Here is a 27079-nt window from a genome sequence, read left to right as displayed (position 1 = left end):
TAATATATATCAACCAGTGTTTTTCTGTGCAGTGTAGAGTCCGTCAGTATTGGTGTGTGAAGCAGATCTTAATGACGTGGGAACCTAACTCATTTCCCGTATTCCTTTTGTGGGATGATGTATTCTCATTTCTGTATCACTGGTTTCTTTTGGGCGTATTTGAGCATCTGGGTTTGTTACTGACTCCTGAACTCCACCTTCCTGGTGATGCAGCCGGCGGGGTCTGTGGTGGTGACTCAGAAGGGGCTGCATGCCTGCCACCCATGTCAGAGACCTGGGAAGAGTTTGACTACAGCTGTGGCTTGGGCCCGGCCCAGCTGGTCCGTGCACTTGGAAATGGACTTGGTAGGGGAGCACTCGCTCTTTTTGTCACTCTGCTTCTACTGTTAACTGTTGTGACCAATAGAAACCCAACCAGTCTCTCTATGCTTATGAGTTTAAATGTATTAGCTATACTAAAAAAAATAGAAGCAAATGCAATTTGCAGTGTGCAGTAACATGCTTAACCATTTTAACATAAGACAAGGAATTACTCATATGGTTTCAAAAACAAGACAAATAGCTCTGCACCCAGGACGATAGTATTTAATAGTAGGGTAATTAAAGTGTAAATAATATTACTGAAACCACAAGGTTGTGTTTAACACATACTCATTGCACCACTTCAGTGTTTAAATTAAATTTCATTAAAAATGAAAATTAGCTTCCATCACAATAGTCACATTTCAAGTTACCATGTATGATTGATAGTTACTGATTAAACACCTCGCAGGCAGACCTTTTGTAAGCCAGTGTGTAATGTTTATGGATGGAGAAAAGCAAAGTGCACAGTGTGTAATAGTGTCCCCTCCATGTGTCCGTCATAGTTTTGGCTTTTATCATTTAAATCTAAGAATAGAAAAGTCAAATTCATTTTTAAACAGAATCTGACTTTATCAGCTAGTGGACAAACTTTGAAAATTTTAGTTTAGAAGCATAACAAAAATGAAAGCTTTATTTTAACAAGTGGAATATCTGTCTGTCTGGCATATAATTACGGAGATGAAGCAAAGCAGAAGGCTTGCTGTGTCCTGCGTGTGTTGAACTCTCTCTGTGTTTTCTTCATAAATTCTAGAACCTTTGTAGTGTTGAGCACGCTGGATGAGTCAAACTTTCTTAGTGTTCCCGTGCTATACTCCATTCCTGTGAAGTAATTTCATTTAGCCTTGAAAGAGGCTCTTCAGTTTTACGCTGAACAGTTCAGGTAGTTTTCCATTTCTCACAATGTAATTTGTCTGCTGAGGTTTAATGAATGTATTGTTTCTTGTGAGCGCTTCACTGGATTCTTGTTTTGCCTAGTCGCGTTGTTGGACCGTTGGCAAGCAGAGCGGGCTAGCTGATGTCCGCCTGTTCCTTTGTGTGGCAGGATTTCTTCTGTCCACCTGCTCCCAGCAGGTTGTCTTCAGGCCTGGAGAGTAGCTAAATACTTTTGAAAATAACTTGAGATCCTGCTAAGATCTAATGGTTTCTGCATGTATGTGATGGGAAGCTGTTCCTGGCGTACCTTTAGAGACTTTTTCCCTTTTGATTTCTCACATTCTTGCTCAAATGTTTTCAGGGGGATGATAAATTTATTTTAAAAAATCAGAGTATAGAGCTGGTTGTGGGGCAGCTGCGTGCGACATTGAATAGGTCGTTGACAGGCAGCTAAGTGGAACTAATTTGCCATGTCGAAGCAGACAGATTTGGGAGTGTCACATGAATCTCACGTGATTGGCTGCAGAATCCCAGGTTAAAGGGACCATTTGGGAATTGATCGGAGTATTAAATAGGTCATCTAACACGATCACTTAACATGCCTGGGATTACAGAATGACATGAATATGGTGGGAGAGATGCTGTTGTGTCTGCCGACTGTGTGATCATCTGTGATGTGTTTAACAATTGCTAATCACCCAAATTTTGCAAATTTTTTTTTAATTCCACCTTGCCTTTCCATTTTTGATGAAAAGAAGTTGCTTTGTTATACCTACCTAGAGAGGAAGCTACAAACAAATTACTTCTTTATCTTTTTGAGACTAAAATAGCTCCAGTAACCTCTGATAATAAATCTTAGCTATTTTTCAGATAGCTGTGTACCGTTGTTAATATTTTAATCAGAAAGATAAATCAGGGGGCTACCATTTTGCCTGTACTTTTTCAGCATGTGCCCCCCCACACAAGATTTGGAGGTAATTTTCATGTGTTTTCAGTCTTTAAATAAGTGTTTTGTGTCTTTTTCCAATGCTCCTCCCATCCCCGTTCTTAGAGGTGATTAGCTATTATTTTACGCTCTGTGCAGGTGTTTGCTCTGGGTCAGCAGATGTGATAGGAAGCCATCTATTTAGGATGCACAGGATGTAGGGATGTATAACTTTAGAATAAGTAGAGGTTGTTGTTGTTTTCCGGCAGTAGTAGGAAAAGAAGGTAATTATGAACCATCTCCTTTTCACGTTTCCTGAGATCAATTACAGTTACACATATCAGAAGCCAGCTCACCAGCAAACAGAAATAAATCCTTCCAGAAATGTTGATCACAACGTAACAACTGGGATATGCTTGCAGACATGGCATAGAATGTTAATTCCAGTGGAAGTCTACCTGCTTTGGCACTGTAGTCGTAGCAGCCTCGCAGTCTTTTTGGTCTGTGCTAGCTTGTGCCTTGGAGTTGCTTTTATAATTTCACATAGTGGGAAAATGTGTTTCTGATTTGTGCCTTGCTTCCTCCCCCATGCACACCACTTTTTCCTCTTCTCTCTGTTGACTGGGAAATGATATTTTAGTGGCTAGTGGGAGAAGCATGTGGAATAGTATAAACACTGATTGTAGTAAATATGGAACATACTACAAGCAGCTGTGCTGCAGAGCGATAAGGCAAGCCCAGCAGTAATGGCCTTTGCGGCATATTGTCAAGTTGGAAATCACTGAGGGCAAGAAGAAAGTGTTGCAAGTTCTTCCCCTGACTGTTCATGCCAGTAACTTCAAACATGAGACTGCTTCTGATTTTATTATCCTGGGAAGATATTTTTCGACAGTCAATCTATTGTTTGTGAATGTGTTTGCCTTTTTGTAAATGAGCAACCTTGCTAAGTTTATATGAATTTGAGTCGAATACATGTTGAAAGCATGTTGCTAGCAGAAATCTTACTTGTAAAATATTATTTGAAGAAATGAAAATGGAGTACATGTTGTACACATTGCAGCAGTCTATCAAAATAGGAAAAAAGAAATATTTTAATCTGACTTTGAAGTTTCATTTAAAATAGGAGCAAATAGGAAAAATATTTGGGAAAATATTTTATAATTTAAAAATTGCTTTCTGGAACCAGTGCAATGGCTCAGTTGGCTAATCCTCCACCTCCAAACACAGCATCCCATATGGGCACAGGTTCACATCCTGGATGCTCCATTTCCCACCCATTTCCCTGCTTGTTTCCTCGGAAAGCAACGGAGGACGCCCAAGTCCTTGGGTCCCACACCCATGTGGGAGACCCAGAGGCAGCTCCTGGATCCTGGCTTTGGATCAGCTTAGCTCCAGCAGCTGTGGCCATTTGGCGACCCACCTGGGTCACCTCCAGGGAAGTGATGGGGACTCAGGCCTGTAGGCCATCTTGTGCATCTCCCTGGTGCATTAGCAGGAAGCTGGTCAGAGGTGGAGTAGTCTGGACATAAGCCCTGGCACTCTGATCAGAATGTTGGCGTTTCTGGCAGCTGCTCAACCTGTTGCACCACAACGCCTGCCCCAGAAGTTTTGTTTTTTATTAGTTTTTATTAGCTTGTCAGGTTGTCAGTTCATATTCTGAAATGTGTCAGATGCATCAAGTAATTTTTGTGAATCATGAAAGTTAATTGTCCCTGGGAAAACATGTATTTTTCTTAGGAAAGATAAAAACAAATGCAATTTTTAGGTGAATTTCATTTCCATCTTTTCCATTGTATCAGTTGGGAGAATGTGTGAAGTTCTGTCCCCTGCTTCCTTCCTCCTTTCCCTGAGACTGGGCTAGTGTGGTAGAGAGCGCAAAGCTGCTGCCAGCGTTGTGGCATAGCAGTCCAGCTGCCGCAAGCAACAGTGGTGTCCCACATCGGAGCACCAGGTGGAGTCCCAGCCGCTCTGCTGCCCATCCAGCTCCCTGCTCACAGCCCGTGAAAGCAGCGGATGATAGCAGGAGGATGGCCCAAGTGCTTGGTGTCTGCCAGCCTTGTGGGAGGCCTGGTGGCATTCTAGGCTCCTGGCTTCAACTTGACCCCAAACTGGGTATTGTGACCATGTGAGGAGTGAACCAGTAGATTCAGGTTTCTTCTCTCTCCACCCTTCCTTTCAAATAAGCAGATCTTTAAAAAAAGAATAAAGCAGATCAGTACGTATGTAAAGGTGACATTTAAGTCACAGTTATTGTTACAATTGTGTTTCAATGTGCAAATCTGAGTTCTAGGGCCTGGTGTTGTGGGGCAGTGGGATAACCCATAGCCTTCAATGTCAACATCCCATATGGGCACTGGTTCATGTCCCTGTTGCTTCACATCCTATCCACTTCCCTGCTAGTGTACCTGGGAAGGCAGAGCAGGATGGTCCAGGTGCTTGGGGCCCAAAGGAGCTCCTGGCTTCAACCTGGCACAACTGCACCCAGTGCTGCCACTTAGGGAATAGACCAGTGACTGGAAGACATCTCTCTCCCCTCTCTCACTTTTTCTTCTCTTTTGCCCTCTTTCTCTCTCTTTTCTTCTTCCTTTTCCTCCTTCCTCCTTCCATCTCTCTCTTTTGCCTACTCTCCCACTTTCAAATAATCTTTATTAAAAAAAATTTTTTTAAAGCACATGGGAGCCCTGGGTGGCATTCTGGGCTCCGGGCTTCCACCCAGTAGATGCCGCCATCACTGTGCACACCTGGGCAGCAGTGAACTAGTAGGCGCATGATCTGAGGGGTTTTTTTTTAAAAAAGGTTTATTTATTTACATTAGAAATTCAAGTTTGAGTCATTGAATGATTTAATCAGAAGAAAGTGTTTTTGAAGAGATGAAACCAACAGAAAACAACAAAACCCATGCGATATAGTTTCTGCTGATCTTTGTTGGTGAAGTGTGTCTCCTCCAGACAATAAACAGTTGGGTTTTGTTTTTTAATCCAGTCTACTAATCTATGACATTTGATTGAGCTTAAGCCATTTACATTCAGAGTTTAATATGTATGATGCAGTGGCATCATTTTCTTCAAGAAGGTTCTTGATTTTCATTTCTTCAGCTACACATTAGTTATTTAATAGCATGTTATTTAACTTCTTGGTGTTGTTAATTTCTTTTTTCTCCCTGATGTTGATTTTGTTTTGTGGCTCTTCATTTAAGGGGATGTTATAGTAGCTGTGTAATGGAGACTGTCATATCTAGTAACATGTCATTTAACTTTATGGCACTGTAACTTTCTATTTTTCTTTCTATTGTTAATTTTGTAACATGACTTCATTTAAGGGAATGTACAGTAGCTGTGAAATGGAGACTAACATCCAGATGTGAAGATGCAGTGTAGTTTGCATTTCTGCTTCCAGACAAAGATGGACTTACAATGAAACTGTTTATATTTTGACCATAGGATTCTGGACTCTCTGCCATTGTCCATGCCCGCAATGATGGACATATGACTGTGTATGAAGAACTATATGTTAGTAATAATATAGAGGAACTAGGTGAGGGGAGGGGATAAGGAAATATAGAACTGTATCATCAAATGATAATAATAATAATAAAATGTTAAAAAAAAAAGAAAGAAATTCTAGTTTGACAAAGAGAGACATCGCTTCCATTCCCTTGTTCACTCCCCAAGTAGCCGCAGCAGCTGCAGCTGAGCTGACCTGATACTGGGAGCTTCTTCCATGTCTCCCTTGAGGGTACAAGGTCCCAAGGCTTTGGACTACGCTGAGCTTTCCCAGGCCACAATGAGGGAGCTGGATGGGAAGTGGAACATTCAGGCATGAGCTGGCCCCCACATGGGATGCTGACACTTGAAGGCAGAGGATTAGCTAATTGAGCCATTGTGCTGGGCCCAAGATCTGAGTCCTTAAACCAATGTTTGTTTCACATATTTCCAACATTGGCTTCTCTAGGAACTGGCACAGTGATGCTGGAATTCAGAGACCCCCTCATGGGAGCGTCCAGTCTATTCTGGCTACCATGGAGGCAAATTCCTTTTTTTAAATTCTTGGGCCTTTGTTTTCTCATCAATACAACTAAATTAGGGTTGTTTGCCCTTCAAAATCTAAAGTCTGCCGAAGGACTCAGACCCGGTTCAGCTGTTGTGTTGGCTTGGTGTGCTGTTTTACCAGGAATTATACCCTGGTCCCTCAACATTCCTGTATATCTTGAAACTTCTAGAACTGTCCAGATTTCTAGAATGTGACCATGTCAAACTCCAGTTCTTAAATATAGAGACTTTGTGAAGGATGAACCCCCCAATCTGCAAGATATGACCCAGCTCTGGCGTTCCCTCCCCGTGGCCCGCCCTGTCCTGCCAGGTCTCGTCTCCAGCCATGCGCACGCCGTCACTGTTGCTTATGTTCTCCAGGCTCTCTTCATCTGCGTTTAAATACATCATCTGCTCAGCCTCAAGTTTCTCTTGCTTTTACCTTTTGGAGAATTCCTGCTCGTTTCTCAAAACTATTTTTAATTACAAAAGTCTCTTTATGCACATACATATAAAATGTGTATATATTTTTAAATACGTTGTTGGAGAACAACATGAAAGTCTACTCTGGGCAGTTTTCAAGAAGGCAATGTCCTTGTCATTAACTATAGTCACTGTGTCTTGAATTGATTCGTCTTGTCTATGTGGAGTGGGTTTTTTTTAATTGTTGTTGTTTTATTGTTGTTGTTTTTAGTTTATATCATTTGCCAGTGTTTTTCAATTCCCTGCATCTAAGCTGCTGGTAACTGCCTTTCTGTTCTTTATATCTGTGAACTGAATTTGTAAGCATTCTGTATAGAAGTGAGACTGGGTGCTAGTTATCTTCCTGTTCCTGGGTCGTTTCATTACTTTACTAATCCATCTATCTGTTAACATAATGTCTTCCGAGTTCTTTCATTTTGTTGCAAACAACAGAGTTTCCTTCTGCCTTTAAAAGCTGCATATGTATTGATATGTTAATTTTTTATTCGTTTACTGATGGAGACATATATTAATTTCGTATTTTATTTATCCTGAACCATGTCACATTCAACATTCTGATTTTATTTTGTCTCCTCTGGATATGCACCCGTAAGCAGTGCTGGGTCCTATGCTAGTTCCAGATTTTAGTTTGTGAGGAGTCTGTGTACTGTTTTGTGTTGTGGCTGTTCCCTGCTCATCTCCGATTGAGAGTTGTAATGCTTTGGGACTGAGTGCTGCTGTGACACCTGTATCCTAGAATGGGATGCTAGCTGGAGTCCTGACTCACTTCCAGTCTAGCATCCTGCTAAGGCGTCCTCGGAGGCAGCAGGTGGTTCAGTTGCTTCCATATCTGCCACCCGTGTGAGAGACCCAAATGCAACTCCAGGTCCCTAGTGTTAACCTGGCTGTTGTAGGCAGCATGGAACATTCTCTCTCTCTCTCTCTCTCTTTCTCTCTCTGTCTCTCTCTCTCTCTCTCTCTGTCTCTCTCTCTCTCTCTCTCTCTGTCTCTCTCTGTGTCACATTGCTTCCCAAGTAAATGAAAATAAAACAGAAACGTGGATGTTTCGCTGCCTGTTTGTCTTACCCTTTCTGCTTTGTTTTCATTTCCTGTAGTGCTTTGTATATTATGCATTATGAGCTTATCATTTTGAATTACATGTATTAATTTTGTAATTCTGCCATTCATCTTAGCCATCTGGAGGGTGGAGCTTAATTCAGCTAGAGTGCTCGGCACAGGTAGAGGGATGGATAGGTGGATTACCAAAGTAGAAGTGCTATGCCACATCCCGTTCTTTTTTTTTATTTATTTATTTGTTTATTGGAAAATCAGATATACGGAGAGGAGGAGGTGAGACAGGAAAATCTTCCATCTGTTGATTCACTCCCAACAGTTAAAGCTGCGCCAGTCTGAAGCCAGGATCCTAGAACTTCTTCTGGGTCTCCCACATGGGTGCAGGGGTCTCAAGGCTTTGGGCCATCCACGGTTGCTTTCCCAGGCCACAAGCAGGGAGCTGGATGGGCAGCGGTGCTGCCAGGATTAGAACTGGCACCCATATGGGATCCTGATGCGTTCAAGGAGAGGACTTTAGCCACTAGGCTACCTCATTGGGCCCGCATTCCATTCTTGAGTATCCTTTGGGATACTAAAGAAAATCACCTGTTTTATTTCATTCTGTATCTTTTTAAATTTTGTTTGAAAGACAGAGTTCCAGAGAAGCGGAGTATGGGAGAAACAGAGACAGAGAGGCAGAGATGTTCCATTCACTGGTTTACTCCCCACCTGGCCATGTCAGCCATCCCAGGACAGGTGGAAGCCAGGAGCCTGGAGCTTCTTCCAAGCCTCCCCATCAGTGGTGGGAACCCATGCGCGTGGGCTGTCTTCCACCGCTTTCCCTGCAGCCTTAGTGGGAGCTAACTCAGAAGTGAAGCAAGCAGGACTTGAACCAGTGCCCTTGTGGGAAGCTGACCTCATGAGTGATGGCTTAACTTACTGTACCACAACACCAGATCCACAGATCCACTCTGTATTCTTTCTTTACTTTTTCTCCTCCATTAAGTAGTTCAAGTTCCCCCCCTCAAAAAAAAAATTGGTAAGTGATAAACAAAGCAAAATGGTCAACAAATATTTTCCACCCAGAAATGACAGTGGACCTTCTGTCCTTGGAGTTGCCTACTAAAGCATTGCTGATGGATGGGATTGTTCCGGGTGGGATCCCTTTGGCTTGTGTCGGACCGCGTGCGGGTACTGCATTCCTTTTTGTGTGTGTACAGTGTTGGGATTTTCCGCCCTTCGTGAACACGCAGGCAGGTTTGGGGTAGCTGCACATTGATTTTACCCCGCTTGTTCTTTCAGTGCCTCTCTCGGGAAGCAGGAGGAAGCATGAACATTCAGTTTCTCGGGACAGTGGTAAGTCTGAGCGGAGCGGTGCTCGGCCTCCTGGTAGCTTCTAGGGGAGGAGGGGTGCAGCTCACTGGGCCATGTGGTTGAGCCTGGCTCGGGGCTGGTTTGGTTCTGCTGTTGATGTTGAGATGTACAAGAAATGGCCTTTTTAAACGTGCCTCAGGAGTTTCTCTAGCATTGTTTCATTTGCTTACTTGAAAAGCTATTTTCAGTTTGTTGAATACTTTTTTCTGTTTGTTTTTTTCTGCGTTTGTGTAAAGTGAGAGCGTACTGCTTAAAGTTGCTTTTGCAAGGAATCACCTTGACTTTTTCCCTCAGTTTTTCTATTCTTCGGGCTGTTCTGGGAGGTCCTTTCACACCCACAGCTCTGATCATATTGAATCATAATTTGGCATCTTTATTGTTTTGCCTATAGTGCTATTATTTCTCATGTGTTTATAAGATGTGTATAATTTTAGTGGAGATACAGTATTTAACATGATGGTGAATATATATGGCGTGTTTTGCTTGTCCCTGCGTCTCAGCTGTTAGCTGTTTAAGCAACCTGGGCTATGAGAGCTACTCTGGTGAGCAACTTCATATGTTTTGCTGTTTGGGATTATTTTTAAACATATGTAAGATATGTTTAAAAATGTATAAGATGCATTTCCTCCCTGATCAAATAACTTTATGGTTTATTCCATGTGTTTCAATGACTTCCTTCCTCTTTGGAACACTACCCATCATACCAGAGCATAGTTTTAACTTGTAAAATTCTTGTTTTCTGCTGAGAAGAGCTTTGCTTTTATAAGTTTTAATGTTACTAACAAACATGTAAGTTTATAATTAATAGTAGTATAAGTCACTATAATTTAAGAAGTCACTTGTTTGTCAAAGCCTTGTTTTGATTTCATTCGTGTTTGCTGCCCCTCCGGTTGACTGTCTGTGGTCTGTGAGCTGTCTGTCCGTGTCCCTTGGATCCTTTCTTCAGGCAGTGTTGGTGCTGGGTACCGCATAGCTCTGAGAGTAGCAGAGAAGTCGGTGCATTGAGTCAGAAGGTTGGTGTTTTTGCATTGAGATTAGAAGGATTCTAATAATGTGTGTTTACAGGTTGATTGTTGATGTCTACAGCCATAGCACCCTGAACGCGCCCGGTCTCGTCTGATCTCGGCAGCTCAGCAGGGTCGGGCCTGGTCAGTGCTTGGGTGGGAGACAGGTTGATTGTTGACATGTGTAGAGCTGTGTGTTTACATATATTTACATATGCAAATACACATAATGAAAAAGTTGTATAGTAGCACATGTAACCTGAATTTTAAGTATTGGATCTAGTACTTGTGGATATTCTTCTTTCTTTGACTATTGAAATAATACATGCTTATAAGAGAGGAAATTGTTATTAAAAGTATATTATAGGCAATTATATTGGTGAGAGTTCCCCAGAGAAACAGAACCTATATACAACATACACATAAATATATTCAGTGTGTATGTTTGTGTAAAAAGAAAAAAGAGAGAGAGTTACTTAATCAGTTGGAGTGTATAGGTGTGTGACACAGCAGTTAACATGCTGCTTGGGATGTGAGCCCCAGCTCTGATCCTGACGCCAGCTTCCTGCTAATGTGGACTGGGAGGCCAAGGCTGATGGCTTGAGTGCTATGGAAGACCTGGACTGGATTCTTGCCTCTTGGTTCTGGGTGGCCCAACCACAGCTGTTGCAAGCATTGAAGCAGTGAACCAGTAGGTGGAAAATCTCTTTCTCACTGTGTGTCTTTAACATAAAGAAAGAAGGGGAGAAGGAATTGGCCCATGGAGAAATGGAGTCTCGGAAAGTTTGTAATCTACAGAGTAAGCCAACAGGAAGAGTCTTAATTCAAGTCCAAAGACAATTTTCTGGCTGAATTCGTCCTTGGATGGGGATATCATTCTTTTTATATTATTATTATTAGATTTATTTATTTCAAAGACAGAGTTAGAGAGAAGGCAAGATCTTCCATCTGCTAGTTCATTCCTCAAGTGAACACAATGGCTAAGGCCAAGCCAGGCTACAGCCAGGAGCCAGAAGCTTTATTCTGGTCTCCCATATGGGTGCAGGGGCATTTGTGCCATCCTCAGCTTTCCCAGAGAGAGAGAATTTTGGTGTCCTGGTTCCGTCCCCATAAACCCACAATAGCCAGGGCTTGAGCTAGGCCTAAGCCAAGAGTGCGGCTAGGTCCCCCATGTGGGTCTCCCCTGTGAGTGGCAGGGACTGAGTACTTGAGCCATTGTCTTTGATCTCCTGGAGCGTGTGTCACAGGAAGCTGGATCGGAAGTGGAGTGTGGGTCCAATCCCAGGTACTCCGTATGTGCTGTCTCCAGCAGTGGTTTGCCCTACTGCTCCACATAGCTGCTGCTGTGTGTTGGAAACTGAGCGCGTGAAACACGCAGCCCATCAGAAACAAGCAAGCAGACCTGCTCCAGAAAATGCCAGTGGAGTGAAGGCCCTGCCATTGTCCTGACAGATCTGGCCCATGCCTCCCTCTGCTCTGCTCCTGGCCCAGGCCTCCCTCTGCTCTGCTCCTGGCCCGTGCCTCCCTCTGCTCTGCTGCTGGCCCATGCCTCCCTCTGCTCTGCTGCTGGCCCATGCCTCCCTCTGCTCTGCTCCTGGCCCGTGCCTCCCTCTGCTCTGCTGCTGGCCCAGGCCTCCCTCTGCTCTGCTCCTGGCCCATGCCTCCCTCTGCTCTGCTCCTGGCCCATGCCTCCCTCTGCTCTCCTGGCCCGTGCCTCCCTCTGCTCTCCTGGCCCAGGCCTTCCTCGTTTCTGGACTGTGCATATCTGCTCTTCTCTATTGGCCCAGCAGCAACAGAGCTTGTCTGCCCATGTGAGTGCCCTGGCTTTACTGCTGTTCTTCAGCCTCTGGGCCACATGCTTCCCTCTGTTTCCTGCCCTTCTGCCAGGAACACGTGCCCAAAAGATCTATAATGAGGGCGGGGAGGGAGGTCCTCACTTCTTCAGGCTGGTGTTGTTATGTTTTAAATCTGAGAGGCCAAATAATAGACCCAGATAAAGGGAGGGGTGGGGAGTGAGGGGAGAGGCAGAGAGAGAGCCCATCTGGCAGCAAGCTTATTCCCCCAGATGTGTGCAATAGTTCCTGACTAGAAGTAGAAGTCAGGAACCCTCTCTCTTTCTTTCTCTCTCTCTCTCTCTGTCTGTCTGTCTCTGTCTCTCTCTCTCACACACACACACACAACAGAAAAATCACTGAGAAAGCAAATTATGTCACTGGCTGCTCTCTCTGTGACACGTTAGTTGCTAACCCACACGGAAGCTCTATGTCCACTTGGTTTGCACAGTGGGTACAGAGAAGAAATATCAATCTCTGGAGTTATTTCTAATTAAAATTCTACTAGACAGCAGTTTGGACGGCCATGGTGGTTATGCTGAGTTTTTCTCTGTGTCGTGTTAGCAATAATGGATCACTGCGGTGTGAAGATAGTGGGACTCGTCGGAGAAATACAGATTGATTTCTGGCTAGCAGGTGCTGCTGCAGTTGAAGGTGCTGAAGGCAGATGTGGTTTCCATGACACACAGGCCAGAAATAGCAGTAGCGTGGCACGAGTTGAAGGTGTTTGCCAAATGCGCCTTGGTCCGTGAGGCACGCCTCGTAGAAGCTTGCATCGGCACCGGGTTCTCTGAATGTTGCTAATATAGCCTTCAGCATTCAAAGAAGTTTAATTCCAGATGGAGAGAAATAATTTTGCTATCTTCAGCAGCATTCAGGATTCTCGTATTGTTGCGGTTTGACTTACAGACAGTATAAGCTTAAAATAACTGTGTTTTTTTAATGACTCTGGACTTTGAAGGAATCTAAAGCCCGTGGTCACAGCGCTTGCATGGATTTCAGAGAAACCTAGAAGATGCAGCTTTGAGATTCTGTCTGTATTCTGTCTGCTGTGGCTCCTTTGGCTCATCAGTATTCAATTCAAGTGTGGGCGCTCCCTGTACTGTTAATTGTTTGAACTTCCATTGAAAATTACTAGGTTGGGGGTGTATTTGGCCTCGTTGTTAAAAAACAATGGTGATAGTGAGTTTGGTTCTGGGCTTTAGATGGTTCTTGCTGTGGACCCTGGGAAGCATCAGATGATGGCCCACGTGGTTGGGTCCCCCATGGGGAGACCTGGGTAGAGTTCCTGGCTGGCTGGGATCCAGCACCCACCCCTGACCACTGCAGGCTGCTAAGGAGTGAACCGGTGGATGGGGGCACTATCTCTGCCTCTTGGATAAATGCAAAAAGAAAAAAAGTTCATGTTTTTGTATCATGAGTGCGATGTCTGGCAAACGATTAGAAGGGGGACCCTCGAGCAGGGTGCTGCCCCTCTGCAGTGCCGAGGGACCAGTTGATTCTCCACTGTTAGTGTTCATCAACGCCATTGCCCTTCAACTCCCAGACAGTCCTACCTGGAACCTGGAACAAACTGCAGCGGAAACTGATGCTCTCGCAGCTCTGGAGGCCAGAACTCTAAAACCAGGGTGGGTTCCAGGAAAGGCTTTAGAGGAGGGACCACCTCTGCCGCTCTGTGGCAGTCCACAGAGAGCCCTGGCTGGGAGCCAGCAGCAGCCTCTGGCATCGCAGGCTCTCGCAGCCGCAGATTCGGCCAGCAACAGATCGAAAATACTCAGGTAAACAAAATGTGCCCGCACTGAACATGCACGGGCTTTTTTCCTCACCTTGTTCCCTGAATGACACCTCTATGTTTTAAGCACTGTAAGCAACCTCGGGCTGATTTAGAGTAAATAAGAGGATGTGTCCAAGTTACATGTAAGTGCTGTGCCATTTTATGTAAGACGTTTGAGTATTTTGGTACCTGCAGGGGTGCTGGTCCCAGTCCCCCCACAAACACACATTCTGAGGTAGGTTATACTCACTGTTCCAGTCCCCTCCACCGCCCCCCGTGGCCCTCTGCCCCGAGTCCTGTCGAGCCAAGCACAGCAGTGGTCAGATCTGGGATCAGCCTAATCCTGAAACGCCTCACTTCAACTAGTTAACACCTGCGGACTCTGAGGTTCTGGATGGACATGGTTCATGCTAGTACGCACATGAACGTGTATTTGCCATATATGGAAAGTTCACAAATGACCCAGGCAGTGTATGTTGCATGTCTGTTACAGGCAAGACATGACTGAATCTAGACTTCACTATTACTTGTCTCACTTGAGAAGCGCCAATTCTTTCTCCAAGTCTGTTGACAGTTTTTAAGATTTATTTATTTTTATTGGAAAGTCAGATATACAAGGGGAGGAGAGACAGAGAGGAAGATCTTCTGTCTGATGATTCACTCCCCATGTGACCACAATGGCCGGTGCTGTGCCAATCTAAAGCCAGGGGCCTGGAACTTCCTCCAGGTCTCCTAAGCAGGTACAGGGTCCCAAGGCTTTGGGCTGTCCTCGACTGCTTTCCCAGGCCACAAGCAGGGAGCTGGATGGGAAGTGGAGCAGCTGGGATTAGAATTGGCAACCATATGGGATCCCAGCAGCTTTGAGGCAAGGACTTCAGCTTCTAGGCCACGGCGCAGGGCCTGGATAAGTGTGTTTGTTTGTTTGGTTTTGGTTTTTGGGTTTTTTTTAAAGAAAGGACTAGTGTTTCTGTGCTTATAACTACTGGGCCAGGAGGCAAAGCCACGCCTCCGATTGGAAAGCTGTTGATCATCAGAGAACTTTAAGAACCAGTTTGTGGGCTGCATGATTCTTGGAGCTCCTTCTTGAGCTGCCGTAACAAGATACCACGGGCTGGAGAGTTATTCCTTTTTTATTCAAGACACTTTTATTTGTTTGAAAGGCAGCATGTCTCCTTCTGTCCCACAGCCAGAAGGATCACTCAGGGCAGCTGACAGCAGCAATTAGAGAAATTGAGCTTGCAAGCTAACTAATCAGAGGCCTTCAACAGAAAGGGCCAGGCTGAGCCAAGAGCCAGGAGCCCTGTCCTCCTCTTTCACCTGTGTGACAGGGACTCAAGCGCAGAGCGCTCACCTGCTGCTCCCATGTGCATGAGCAGGAAGCTGCCGAGGAGGCACAGGTGGGACTCCACCCAGGCACTGCAGTGGGATGTAGGCAACCCAGGCAGAGATTTAATGCACTGTACCACCACAGTTCCCTGGAATGGGCGTTGTAAACAATAGTCCTGTATTTTGTACAGCTCTGGAGGCTAGGAAATCATAGAACAAGAAGCCAGCAGTTCCTGGAGCAAGCCCTCTGCTTGGCTTGCCACGTTACTCCCTTGCTGTGACCTCACATGGAGGAGGATTGTGGCCAGGATATTGACTGCTGGTCACTGGCTTGCATTTCTCTTCTTTTTGTAATAAACTTTTTAAAAAAGATTTGTTTATTTTCATTGGAAAGTCAGATTTACAGAGAGGAGGAGAGGCAGAGAGGAAAATCTTCCATCCAATGGTTCACTCCCCAAGTGACCGCAACAGCCATCTGAGCAGATCCAGAGCCAAGAGCCTCCTTTGCGTCCCCCAGGCAAGTGCAGGGTCCCAAGGCTTTGGGCCATCCTCATTTGCTTTCCCAGGCTACAAGCAGGAACGGGATGGGAAGCGGGGCCGCCAAGGACACGAACCAGTGCCCACATGAGATCCCAGTGGATGCTACCTCACTGGGCCTTTTTCTTCCTTTTCTTGCCTGGTGACTCATCCTAGCACGGGTCACAGGGTCACAACCTCAAAAAAACCTGGTCTCTCTCCCAGGCCCCACTTGCAGGAACAGCACCTTGTGGGGGTAGAGCTTTCACTTCTGAGAAGGGTCCAGACTTTTTTTTTTGACACCCAGGTCTCTCTTCCTGGGGGGAGTATGCCTCTGGGTGACAGGTGCAGGCCCTCACTACACTGCTTGCTCATTGGTGCTGCTCTCGAAGTCCTGTGGCTTCATGACGTCAGGCAGCTCCGGGAGCCTGCAGAAGGGCTTGATTGATAGTGCTTCAACCACGTAATCTGTTGGAAGACATTCGCACCGTGGCTGTGGCCTGTGGCCTTGACATTGGCTGATCAAGCCATACTCATCCCATGTCTTGCCATCATCCAGAACCTGGTCAAAATTACGCAGCCACTGCTCGTTGAGCAGTCACTGGAGGATGCCCTTGGTGAGGCACTTGAGCTTGACAAGTGTGCTAGACTCCTTGGCGTCCATGAAGGTGGTGGTTTTGTGACGCCGGATAATAAGAAACATGTCTGATGCCAGATCAGAAGGAACACGTCCTGGCATGAGCACAGGGCCTGGGTTCCTCCAGGTCCCCTCCACCTGGCCCCACCACTCCCAGCCCGACCCCACTGCCACCTCCCCGGAGTCCGGACTTTCACTCTAGAACTTAGGTTTTGTTGTTAAGCCCCACATCTCAGGGATTTTCAGGGACTCTGCCTATTTCAGCTTCTGATTTCTCCAGGTTGGGTTTGTCCGAGTTTTGGTGATGCCCTGAGCCTGCGTGTCTCATTAAGTATCAACCCACAAAAAAGGCAGAAGTGTACTGTTGCATTCCAGAAGTCCGTGCTTGGACTGTGCCTCACTCGGTACTGTACTACATGTACTGTGCTGTATCACAAACTACTTCACAATGCAAAAATCACTGTCTCATTCCGAATTTTTGTTGTGGTAATTGCTTGCATTTAATTTTTAAGTACTGGAATCTTGAGGCCATCAGATCTCAGTAAGACTGAATTTGCTCCCAGTGACAGGTGCACGAGCTAGGCCGCTGGGAGCAGCCTCTGTCGCATTCACCCAGTGCTCTTGAGGAACCAGGACAGTCTGTCTGTGAAGCTTAGCCAGAGAGCTTAATGAAACCAAATGAGGCCGAGGGTCTGAGAGCTCATTTAAATCTCAAATTGTACATTTTAAATTAAGTTTTTATTGATAATAAATATACTTTATTTCCTATTAGCCCCCAAAAGCTTGGGTGATAAAATCAGTAGAATAAACATGTTTTATAAAGATTTACCATTAAGAAGTATATTAATATGACCCTTGATAACACCAGCTCAATTAGGTTTCAAAGTAAGCACTTGCGAAGTAACAGCGGTTAACGACGACCATCGGAAACAATTTTGAATTCCATCAGTTTAACTCAGGAGGGTAAACTTAATATGATAATTCATCTCGTTGAATTGTATCAGCTTAGCAGGGAAGTATGTAAATATGTAACCCTAACCTAGCTTCTAAATGGATGCTGTGCTGGTAGATTTATCAGTTCCATTACAGAACTTTGGGGAACTTTGAAATTTTCAGCAGTTGTCCCCTTGGAGGCTGAAACCCCAACCTGATGTCACACTGCGCCCATTCTGGCCTGCATATTTCCATAATTTGCCTTTGCTACTAATATGACAGCAAGACACAAATAACTGTTTCTAATAATATCAGATGGAGTTGTGGAGGACAGCATTTTAATGTAGTAAAAGACCTCCCCGTGGGGTTGTTATTGCTACTATAGAACAGCAGCTACGCAGTTACAACTCTAGTCCCTTAATTGATTCGTTTAATTAGCAAGAGCTGGAGCTGAGGCTGTGCCCTGACATCTGATATCCTAAGACCTAGAATTTGCATCATTCCCATTTATATGAGCATCTTCAGAAGTTCTTACTGCTTCTGAAAATTCACTCTTGAAATGTACAATTCACATTTTGGGGGCCTGTGCCGTAGCCTAGTGGCTAAAGTCCTCGCCTTGCATGTGCTGGGATCCCATATGGGTGTCAGTCGTATCCCAGCCACTCCACTTCCCATCCAGCTCCCTGCTTGTGACTTGGGAAAGCAGTTGAGGGTGATCCAAAGTCTTAGGACCCTGCACTTGCCTGGGAGACCCGGAAGAACTCCTGGCTTCTGATCAACTCAGTTCTGGTTATTGCAGCCACCTGGGGAGTGAGCCAGTAGATGGAAGAGCTTCCTCCCTGTCACTCCTTCTCTCTGTAAATCTGATTTTCCAGTAAAATAAATCATTTAAAAGATGTAGAATTTTAACATGGCCAACTCCTCTTTGCTGAAAATTCAAATAATCAGAAATTAAAAAGAAATAGATTTGTTTTGATTGCTTTTCTATGTTTGCCTACACTTTGGCTGTCAGACATTTTTAGTTACGAATTATCTTCCAGAAGTAAGCTTGCAAGGAACTTCTGCATCTCCTGTGCCTTGTAAGGTCACGTGCAGTCCCTCTGAATGCACGCCTGATTGACCCTCGCACCTCCATGCTGTGCCCTCCTCTGCACCGTGGGGTCCCAGGATTGACCTGAGGGCTTGCTAGAACTTCCCAGCACACTGGCCCACAGAACATCCCACCTGGCCCAGCCTGCCCTTGCAACATCTCTGAGTCTACCACCTGACCTTCAGCTTGTGTGGTTCAGACTCACCTGCCACTTGGCACCTGCTCACCTAACTCAACGTGCTCCGGTCCCCATCTTCCTTTGCAGGGAAGAGAGCAGGGAAAGGGGATGTCTGGTGGCAAACCAGAGCCTTTGCCAGGCTTCACACCCACATCCCTGCCGGGTCAGGCTCTTCTTATCCCTCAGGCCTTCTCCACGCAGACAGGAAGCACGCAGTGACCACGGCGCACACATGCTGTGCGGTTTGCTGGTGACGTTTCCTGCTGTTGGACGCCACTTTATAATATCAAATGTAAGAACAGTCCAGAGCCTTTGTTCCTGCAGGTTCCTCTCAAAGTGCAAAACCAGCCAAAATATGGATGAACTAAGATTTTATGAAATGGGTTATGAATGCAGTCTTGGCCTCGAATGTTGTTTTTGTGTTAACTGTGTTTTCTGTACCATGTAGCCCACCAGCGTGAAATGTTTTTTTTTTTTTTGATTAGATGAGTTTAGTCTCCATTCTTTTGAAATTGGCTAGCTATGAATAGGATAATTGAATAATTAACAGCCAATCGTATGTTGCATTCAAGACAAACGTTTAAGGTTTGAGTGCCTGTTGCAGTGTGCTGGGCCAGATGCCCGTGACATGGGCAGTGCCCGTAAGTAACAAACTGACCACAGGCGCACACAGACAGGTGGATTCAGATGGCACTGGGAAGCAGCAGGCAGGGCACTGCTGGACACAGCCACAGCCCCTGGCAGAGGGCCTGGCTCTGCCTCTACCTGTCCATGGACACACATTCTGAAAGGCAGCCGGTGATGGCTCAGGTACTCAGGTGCTTCTTCCTCCGTGAAGGCCTCCAGAGAGTACTGGGCTCCTGGCCTTGGCCTGGCCAACCCCCAGCTGCTAGCAGACATTTGGCAAGTCAGCTGGTAGGTGGCAGATCTGTTTCCATCTCTCTCTTTGATTTTCCAATAATAAAAATAACTGAATTTTTTTTAAAAGAGTCTACGTGTAATACCATGCTAGACCTTACATTTTGATGTTGGTAGCAAGTCTTTAATGGCAGACATTATCTTACATTGATTGGCCATTTATTAGGCAGATAACTGACTTCTAACAAATCAAAAGGAAAGGATATCGCTTTGCTCAGTGAGCTGCTGTCACATGAGGACGTAGAAATGTGAACAACCGACTTCAGCCTGGAGTGCTAAGAGAAGCAACAGCAGTATGCGTGCAGTCCGGGTGTTGTCAGGTCCGAGGAAGGCGCCTGGTCTGTGCTCCGCAGCCTGGAGCTACACTGAAGGATTTGAAAAGGAGGGAGTGACAGCATCAACCAAGCTTGGATTTTTTTTTTAAAGATTTATTTATTTTTATTGGAAAGGCATATCAGATTTACAGAGAGAAGGAGATGGAGAAAAAGATCTTCTATCTGTACTTTACTCCCCAAATGGCTGCAAAAGCCAGAGCTGAGCCGATCCAAAGCCAGGAGCCAGGAGCTGCTTCTGGGTCTGCCTCGTTGGTGCAGGGTCTCAAAGCTTTGGGCCATCCTCGATTGCTTTCCCAGGCCACAAGCAGGGAGCTGGATGGGAAGTGGAGCAGCTAGGACATGAATCAGTATCCCTGTGGGATCCTGGCACATTGCAAGGTGAGGATTTAGCCATTGAGACATTGCCCTGGGCCCGGTTTGTGTGTGTGTATGTGTGTGTGCGTGCGCGCTTAGTGAACTTGAGAGAATCGAGGGGTGCTTTTCAGAACTACCTCGTTTTAAGCTCTGGTATGCATTACAAAAGTATGTATATGTATTTTTAAAAGTTCTGTTCCAAATTAATGTTTCAATTCCATTTTTTCTGCAAACTTTTGAAATGCCCTTGACAGTGAGGCAAAATTGAAGATGATTCTGGAAGTTTCTAGGAATGATAACTGAAAGAGGAAGACAGAAGAGAGGTCTGTGTGTGCCTCCAGCCCACAGTTGCATCACTCTCCTTTCTCTGTCATCAGCTCACAGTGCGGCGTCTGAAGAATTATGCCAGGGTGGACGAAATAACATGAGAGGCATCTATAATAGACTGTTTGCAGTCTGCCGCGCAGGGACAGGCGTGCAGGCGAGCAAGCAGGTGGGGGCGTAGCAGCAGCAGAGGCACTCTGGGAGCCCCAGAGCCAGTGGACTGCCCGTGAGGACAAAGGGGAGATGGGGGCACCCTGGAAGTCTAGAATCACCCACGTCTCAGAGCGAGACCCCAGGGCTCCCGCACGTGAGGTTAAAGCAGTTATGACTTGATCTCTTTCCAGAGTCATCTATCTCATTTCTCGCTGTGGGCAGCCCAGTGGGTGTAACCCTAGTCATGACTTTACAGTGGCCTGGGCATCACAAATTAGTTCAGAGTGACTCAAAATCTTTTCACTGTCTACCAAAGCATCTCAAAATTGTATATGATCAACAACTGATTCTGTGAGTGTGTCAGGATGCATCTTTATGCATTGGTTCACTTCACTGCGTTCTATTTCTGATGAATAAGCCATAGGCAGAGCACCTTAGAGTTACTTGTAAAAAAAAGAAAAGTTCTTTCTTTTAAAGCCAGAGCTACAGAGAGGAAGAGGAGAACCGAGAGAGCGAGAGAGAGAGCGATCTCACCCACTGACTGACTCTCCAGATAGCTACAATGGCCAGAGCTGGGCCTGTTATAACCCAGGAACCAGGAGGATTTTCTGATGGATCCCCAACACGGGTGCAGGGCCCGAGGTGCTTGCCCCGTCTTTCCCTGTTTTCTCAGCACGTTGGTAGGGAGATGGATCTGAAGTGGAGCAGCTGGGTCAGGAACCTCTGCCTGGGTGCCAGCGTTGCAGGTGGCCGCTTTCCTCTGTGTCACATCACCAGCTCCTGTCACTCTGGTTTGAACTCACGGCTGTCTCTGACATCTCTGTTAGTGATGCTAACTAAGGGAGTGGAAACTCATTTCAAGTATGGTGTTTGGGGGTAGGGACTTTGGAGGTGATTGGATTAGACTAGCTTATCAGTGTGGATTTCTTATAGCAGAGTCCCGGGGACTTTATAAGGAAAGATCAAAATGTCACATAAAAACAGGAAGACGTATGTGCTCCCCGTCCCGTGCCGTGGGGTGCTGCGTGCGGCCCCAGGACTTTGGCAGAGTGAAGGCCCCAGACCTTGTGCCTTAGAGCAACAGGAAGCTAACCACATGCTCTCTGGCAGGTTATCAATGCAGAGTGGGGTTACGGGGTCGGATGGTCACGAGTCACTTCTATGAGTCACTGCCAGGGTGTTAGTGAGCACAAACCGGACCTTGGCCTGCTTTGGTTCCCAGCTCGCCCGCCCACCAGCTTTGTGAACTCGAGAGAGTAACTTAACTGTCCCACTCCTCAATTTTCTCTTCAGCAACACAGACATGCTCTACTTGTCCATTGGTAGCAAGGATTCAATAAGAAAATATTTTGAGGGCCCAGCGTGATAGCCTAGTGGCTGAAGTCCTTGCCTTGCAAGCAAGCACTGGTTCTAATCCCGGCAGCCCTGCTTCCCATCCAGCTCCCTGCTTTGTGGCCTGAAAAAGCAGTGAGGGTGGCTCAGGCCTTGGGACCCTGCACCTGCATGGGAGACCCAGAAGAAGCTCCTGGCACCTGGCTTTGGCTCAGCTCTGGCCATTACAGCCATTTGAGAGTGAATCAGCAGACAGAAGATCTTCCTCTCTGGCTCTCCTCCTCTCTGTATATCTGCCTTTCCAGTAAAAAATAAATAAATCTTAAAAAAGAAGAAAAAAGTTTGAGATGCCTGAAAATAGCAGCACTTGGCTAGTAATGGCTCTGCTTTGCTGACCGCTCCTGCCTGCCCGCCGCTTCCCTTGGCCGCCCGAGGCCCCTCTTCCCTTTCTGCTTGCCTTTCAACATGTTATCATCTGAAATTGTTATCTCAATTGAGCCCACAACTTGGCACTCAGTCTGCCGAAAAATTCAGAAGGAAAAAATCATTGTTTTTTGAGTTGAAAAGCCACATTTTTGTTCGTCCTGTGGGTATGACCTCTTAACACGGTTAACATGCTATTTGTTATTGAGTGCTAAACACGAAGTGTGTGTTTAAGCGTGGCCCCCGTGGCAGCCAAGCGCTTAGGAACACTGTTCCCTGGAGGAATAATGAATGTCAGTAAGAGCAAGCCGTGGCTGCGGGCGCCTGGTGCTGCAATGCTGCTGCTTCAGGTCTGTGTGCAGAGGCCCCGCGCTTGACAAAGGACATGACCGTGTCCCAGCCTCAGTGTGAGCTGGCCTGTGCTCTGCGTCTCATGCTGTGGACCCCTCGGACGCTCAGGGAGAGAGGGATGGGGAAGGATCCAGACGTGTGTAAGAATCACCGGGAAAGCTTGTGGAGTGCGCAGGCTCCGGCTTCCGTCCCCAGCAGAGCAGACTTCCCCGATCTGCGGTGAGGCCTGCAGGTCCGGGGGTTGTCAGCTGCAGGTCGGCCGGGTTGAGAACACATTTCGACCGTAACTGTGGGCTTGGGGTCTTCTGTAGGAATGGATACCGACAGACGCATCACGTTAGTGGTCTTGGGAGAAGAGCGCAGTAATAGTGAGCCTGCTGGTCCTTCCTGCGGGAGGACAGGACAGGCTGTGCAATGGCCTGACGCGACGGGGCCTGAAGTGTGTCACATCCAGTGTTCATTACTGCGGCTTTTGGTTGGTTCCGGGGCTTACATTCGCACGGCAGTACTTTTTGCTTTGGGCCTAGGACAGGGTTTGTGGTATCAGCAGCATCGCCATTTTGGCCTAGCAAGTTGTTTTTTGTAGGGGACTGCCCTGTGTTAGACAGTGCCTAGCAGATTCACCAGCCTCTAGAAGCCAGAACTTGTTCCCAGGCGAAGCAACTAGAAGTTCCCCCTGAACATTGCCGACTGGCCCCAGGGGGAACCTGGGGGGGGCATACATTGGCCCGTTGGGACCCACTGGCCTAGAGAATATGATTTTCCTTCACTTTTAGTAAGTATGATGTTCTAGAGATTTTATGGAAAGATCAGATTAAAAGTAAAGTGCATTTATTTAGTAGAGATATTTTAAAAATCAATGGCAGAGTTATAGAAAGAGGTCGGCGTTCTTCCCACTGGTTCACCCTCCAAGTGCTCAGAGCAGGGCTGGGCATGAGGACCCAGACACAGCGCAGGAAGCTGGATTCTTAGCACCTGGCCACAGCTCCAGCTGGCACTCCCAGATGGCAGGCAGCCGTCCCAAACAGCGCCTTAACTCACTGCATCACACTGTCTACCCCTCAGATAAGTTGACTTTAGCGCCTCACCACTCCCGCCCCCAGAGGCGCTGTGCTGTGCAGTGTGTTCCCCGTCCACATTACTGATGAGTGTGTTGTGATCCAGGGTTTGAGTGTGCTGGAAGCGTCTCCCAGAGAAGCTCTCTGCCATTCCTTTGGCTGTTCAACACTCTGTGCTGCGCTTGCCCTGGCTCACAGCAGTGGGTGCTGGGCTCCTTGACAAGGCGTGCCGGCCTTCGGATGGTGCCCACATCTTGGCTGGCGCCTGAGTTCCCTCTCTGCCGACCCGCCCTGGTCTCTTGGGGCTGCAAATTCACACCACTGCCGGGAGGACCACAGCTAAGGTAATTCCCAGGGTATCAGTGCTAATTGCCTGCAGTAATTACAGAGCATCAAGGGACACAGCCACACTGCAGAGTGCCCTTGTTTGAAATAGAATCCCTGCCCAAGTTATGGGTTAGGGAAGTAATTAGTGTGTGAGTTGTAGGGATCAGTTTTACAGTTCTCCGGGGCCAAAACGTCGCCTACCGCTTGCTTGCATGAGCCACTCATTAAATCAGCCTTTCCCTCGGGGGTGACCCAGCAGACTGGGTGCCCACAGTGTGTCTGCCCCTTTGTGCTGTCTGCGAAGTCTCAGCACCGTTTGTGACTGCCAGTAGAACCCCATTTTACAGATGGGATAACTCCCCTGTCGGGAACTTCAGAAGCTGAGTGAGTTGCTCAGAGGGGTTCCTGCAATGCACCTGGGTGTGGGACAGATGGTGGCTCCTGTGCCCTGGCGTCTGGGCCTCCCCTGTGGCTCTTGGCCCTTCCTCAGCCCTGCTTCCAGGAAGAGGCAACTTGGGAGGTGAAATTGACTCTTCTGTGCTCCATCTTAGAAGCCTGCTACTTCACCAGGCAGACAGCTAAGGCCCAGGTCCCTCTGCAGCCTGGGGATGAGGAGGGGTGGTTCTTTTTTTTTCTTTTTTTTTTTTTAAGATTTATTTATTTTTACTGGAAAGGCAATTGGAGGGCTCCTCCCTCTTAGGTTACCGCTCCCACTGGAGAGCACAAAAACCAGGACAGGAGCAGGGGTGGCTAGACAGAAATGCAGCCAACAGCATGTGTGTGAGCTGGATAGTGGAGCTGGTTATGTTGAACTAGGCTTCAATACCCATTGACATGTATAAGAGCTGAATGGGATGTGGGACAGACTGGACTAGTCTGCTGCACATACCGGCAAGCACAAGAACCAGGGTAGGGGCGATCCTGTGGGAGTTATTGTGGATTGCTCTGACTAGGCTGCAGCTCCCACTAGTTTATGTGAGCGCCGAGTGTGTGCTGGGCAGAATCAGGCTGGACTGCAACACCCATTGGTTCCAGTGGAAGACGGGGCTGGAAACAGAACCGACCCAGCAATTGCAACCACCAGCTGATAGGGGCAATGGACTGTACCGGGCCCTGTACTTGCTAGTACATACAAGAATCTGCCTGCTCTTGGTAGAACTCTCCTATTGGGTTGTATCTGTTGATGCCTCAGTCACTTAGAGCGAAAGATCCATTGGATGTTGTTGCATCAGTTTATCAGCTTCTTGTAAGTAAACCTGCCGGGGTCCATGCTCACACAGCACAGATGAGCCTCCTGCCAGGCCTGGGTCCATCAGACAGCAGCGGCAGGAGGAGCCATGTCATGCAGGAGCCTGTGGGCCCAGGTCCTCGGTGACTTTCGACCACCACATCTACAGCCTGGCACATGAGGCATGTGCCGACCTGGCATTGATCTTGCAGGTTTAGGGGAAGTGGACATGCAGATGGGAATGTGTGGAGCTGATAGAGAGGAAAGAATTCGTTGTTTCTGCTTCCTGAGTGTGTTGAACGCACTACTGTGAGTCAGGAGGCTGCAAGGTCAAAGGCCAAAGCATGAGCAGGAGTCTCAGTGGGGGGCTTCCTTGGGAAAGGCGTGGCTGGAGGCGTGACTTGGGATTAGTTGCGTGGGATGCAGGGGTATGGGCCCAGCGCGGTGGCACAAGTGGTTAAAGGGATGCAGGGGTATTCTCCAGTATGTGGTCCTAGCATGATTTAGGGCAGGGCAGCGCAGAGTGGCTTGGTGAGTGAGTTGATAGAGGGGGTAGATGCCTTGCTCCCCACTAAGTTGTTACCATCTCTGGGAATCAGACAGCCCTGGGAGAGGCAGTCCCTCTTGGTGCTGCACATCCCTCCAAGATGTTGAAACAGAGTAGGAAATACCCATCGAGGCAGCACAGTGGGCACACAGGCCACCTGGACGTGACTGGCTCCAAGGGTGCTGACTTAGGTAACACCCGGACTTCTCATGCACCATAAGGTGAGGAACAGACCCCTCAGGGCCACATCTTTAAAGCCTGCCTCTCCTGGTATCAGTTCACAGCAGGGTAGCCAGAGCAGAATCAATTGTCCAGGGACCTTCTGCTAGCACCACCACTGTTCATCTCTCATTCCGCCCAGGAAAGGTCTTAGGCAGCTGGTCGACCCTCAGGTCCCCCCAAACTGTGAGTCCAGACCTGAATTTCATAGATTTCTGCTCCTGCTCATGTTGAATGGAGGCTTGAGTGTCGCCATTGTCCCAGAGGACCCATGACCACCCCCAGAACCAGCCTCACCACTCCAGCTTTGAGATGTTCCAGAGAATTCCATCTCTTGCGTCACACCCGTGTGAAGTACGCAGGCATGACTGCTCTCATCTCTCAGCTCAGGAACACTGCAAACTAGTGGTGTGACCTTCAGGAACCTTCCTTTGTTGGGAAAGGAAAGGTGGGGGTCGGTGACCCGGTGACCCGTGAGACTGCTCCCGCCCCGTGCTGCTCTGGCGCAGTAGGCAGCTTGCTCCCCCTGCACAAAGCCTCACCCCTACAGCCAGTGCTCATCCCTCTGAGTCTCTTGATTTCCTTGAGTCTTTCAGTCTCATTAGGGGAGACATCACTGCCTTAGTACAATGATGATATGGTGCCCGCAACTTAATTTCTGGGGACAGCACATTGTGCTACTATAGGCTCAGTGCTAATAATCAAAATTATATGTTCTGCTTACTGTGACTTTTTTGTGGTTTCTGGGGGAAAATGCAGATGCATTTCAATTATTCTAAGGGAATTTTGATTAACCCCCTGGGTAGAGTTCTTTATGCCGCCTGCTGCGGAGACCCGGGCTTTATTGAACAGAAGGTGTAGGATTCAATTGCTCATATTTGTTTGTTTTTGGTGCCTATAGCATTATTTCAGACAAAAGCATTTTAATAAATATTTAATAAATACCTGTATAAAATAGATCAAAACTGTTGTAACCAAGCTTCTTTTGTTCTTCAATTTCAAGTGCAAATTAATTAATTTAACTTCCAAGTGGAATCTGCAAGTTAAAGACTTGGTATTTTTCCCTGCATGTATGCAAAAAAAAAAAAAAAGTAACATTTTTGACTAGTGTAGTCAGTGACAAGCTTAGTACAGTTTCTGTG

The 27079-nt window shown here is 46.9% G+C and overlaps 1 protein-coding gene, 1 long non-coding RNA gene and 1 pseudogene across 9 annotated transcripts in view; 2 read left to right on the top strand and 1 right to left on the bottom strand.

Moving 5' to 3' along the window:
• Nucleotides 1-27079, top strand: part of PCCA (propionyl-CoA carboxylase subunit alpha) — a 324721-nt gene that overhangs the window by 250739 nt on the left and 46903 nt on the right. For 7 of the 8 annotated variants that reach the window (XM_040991176.1, XM_040991175.1, XM_040991172.1 and 4 more), the window contains one exon: nucleotides 9007-9060. The exons of the other annotated variant lie outside the window; for it this stretch is intronic. In XM_040991176.1, coding sequence (XP_040847110.1) covers nucleotides 9007-9060 — 54 coding nt within the window. The remainder of the gene's footprint in view (nucleotides 1-9006; nucleotides 9061-27079) is intronic. 8 annotated transcript variants of the gene reach the window in all.
• LOC121163596 lies at nucleotides 15889-16233 on the bottom strand (annotated as a pseudogene).
• Nucleotides 25336-26761, top strand: LOC121163597. Its single transcript, XR_005884915.1, has 2 exons — nucleotides 25336-25586; nucleotides 25626-26761. It is a non-coding gene; the product is annotated as an uncharacterized LOC121163597 (long non-coding RNA).

The sequence above is a fragment of the Ochotona curzoniae genome, unplaced genomic scaffold (genome assembly GCF_017591425.1).
Source record: "Ochotona curzoniae isolate NIBS_2020 unplaced genomic scaffold, NIBS_Ocur_1.0 contig_64, whole genome shotgun sequence".
NCBI classification, from domain to species: Eukaryota; Metazoa; Chordata; class Mammalia; order Lagomorpha; family Ochotonidae; genus Ochotona; species Ochotona curzoniae.
This window is presented reverse-complemented; position numbering and strand designations above follow the sequence as displayed.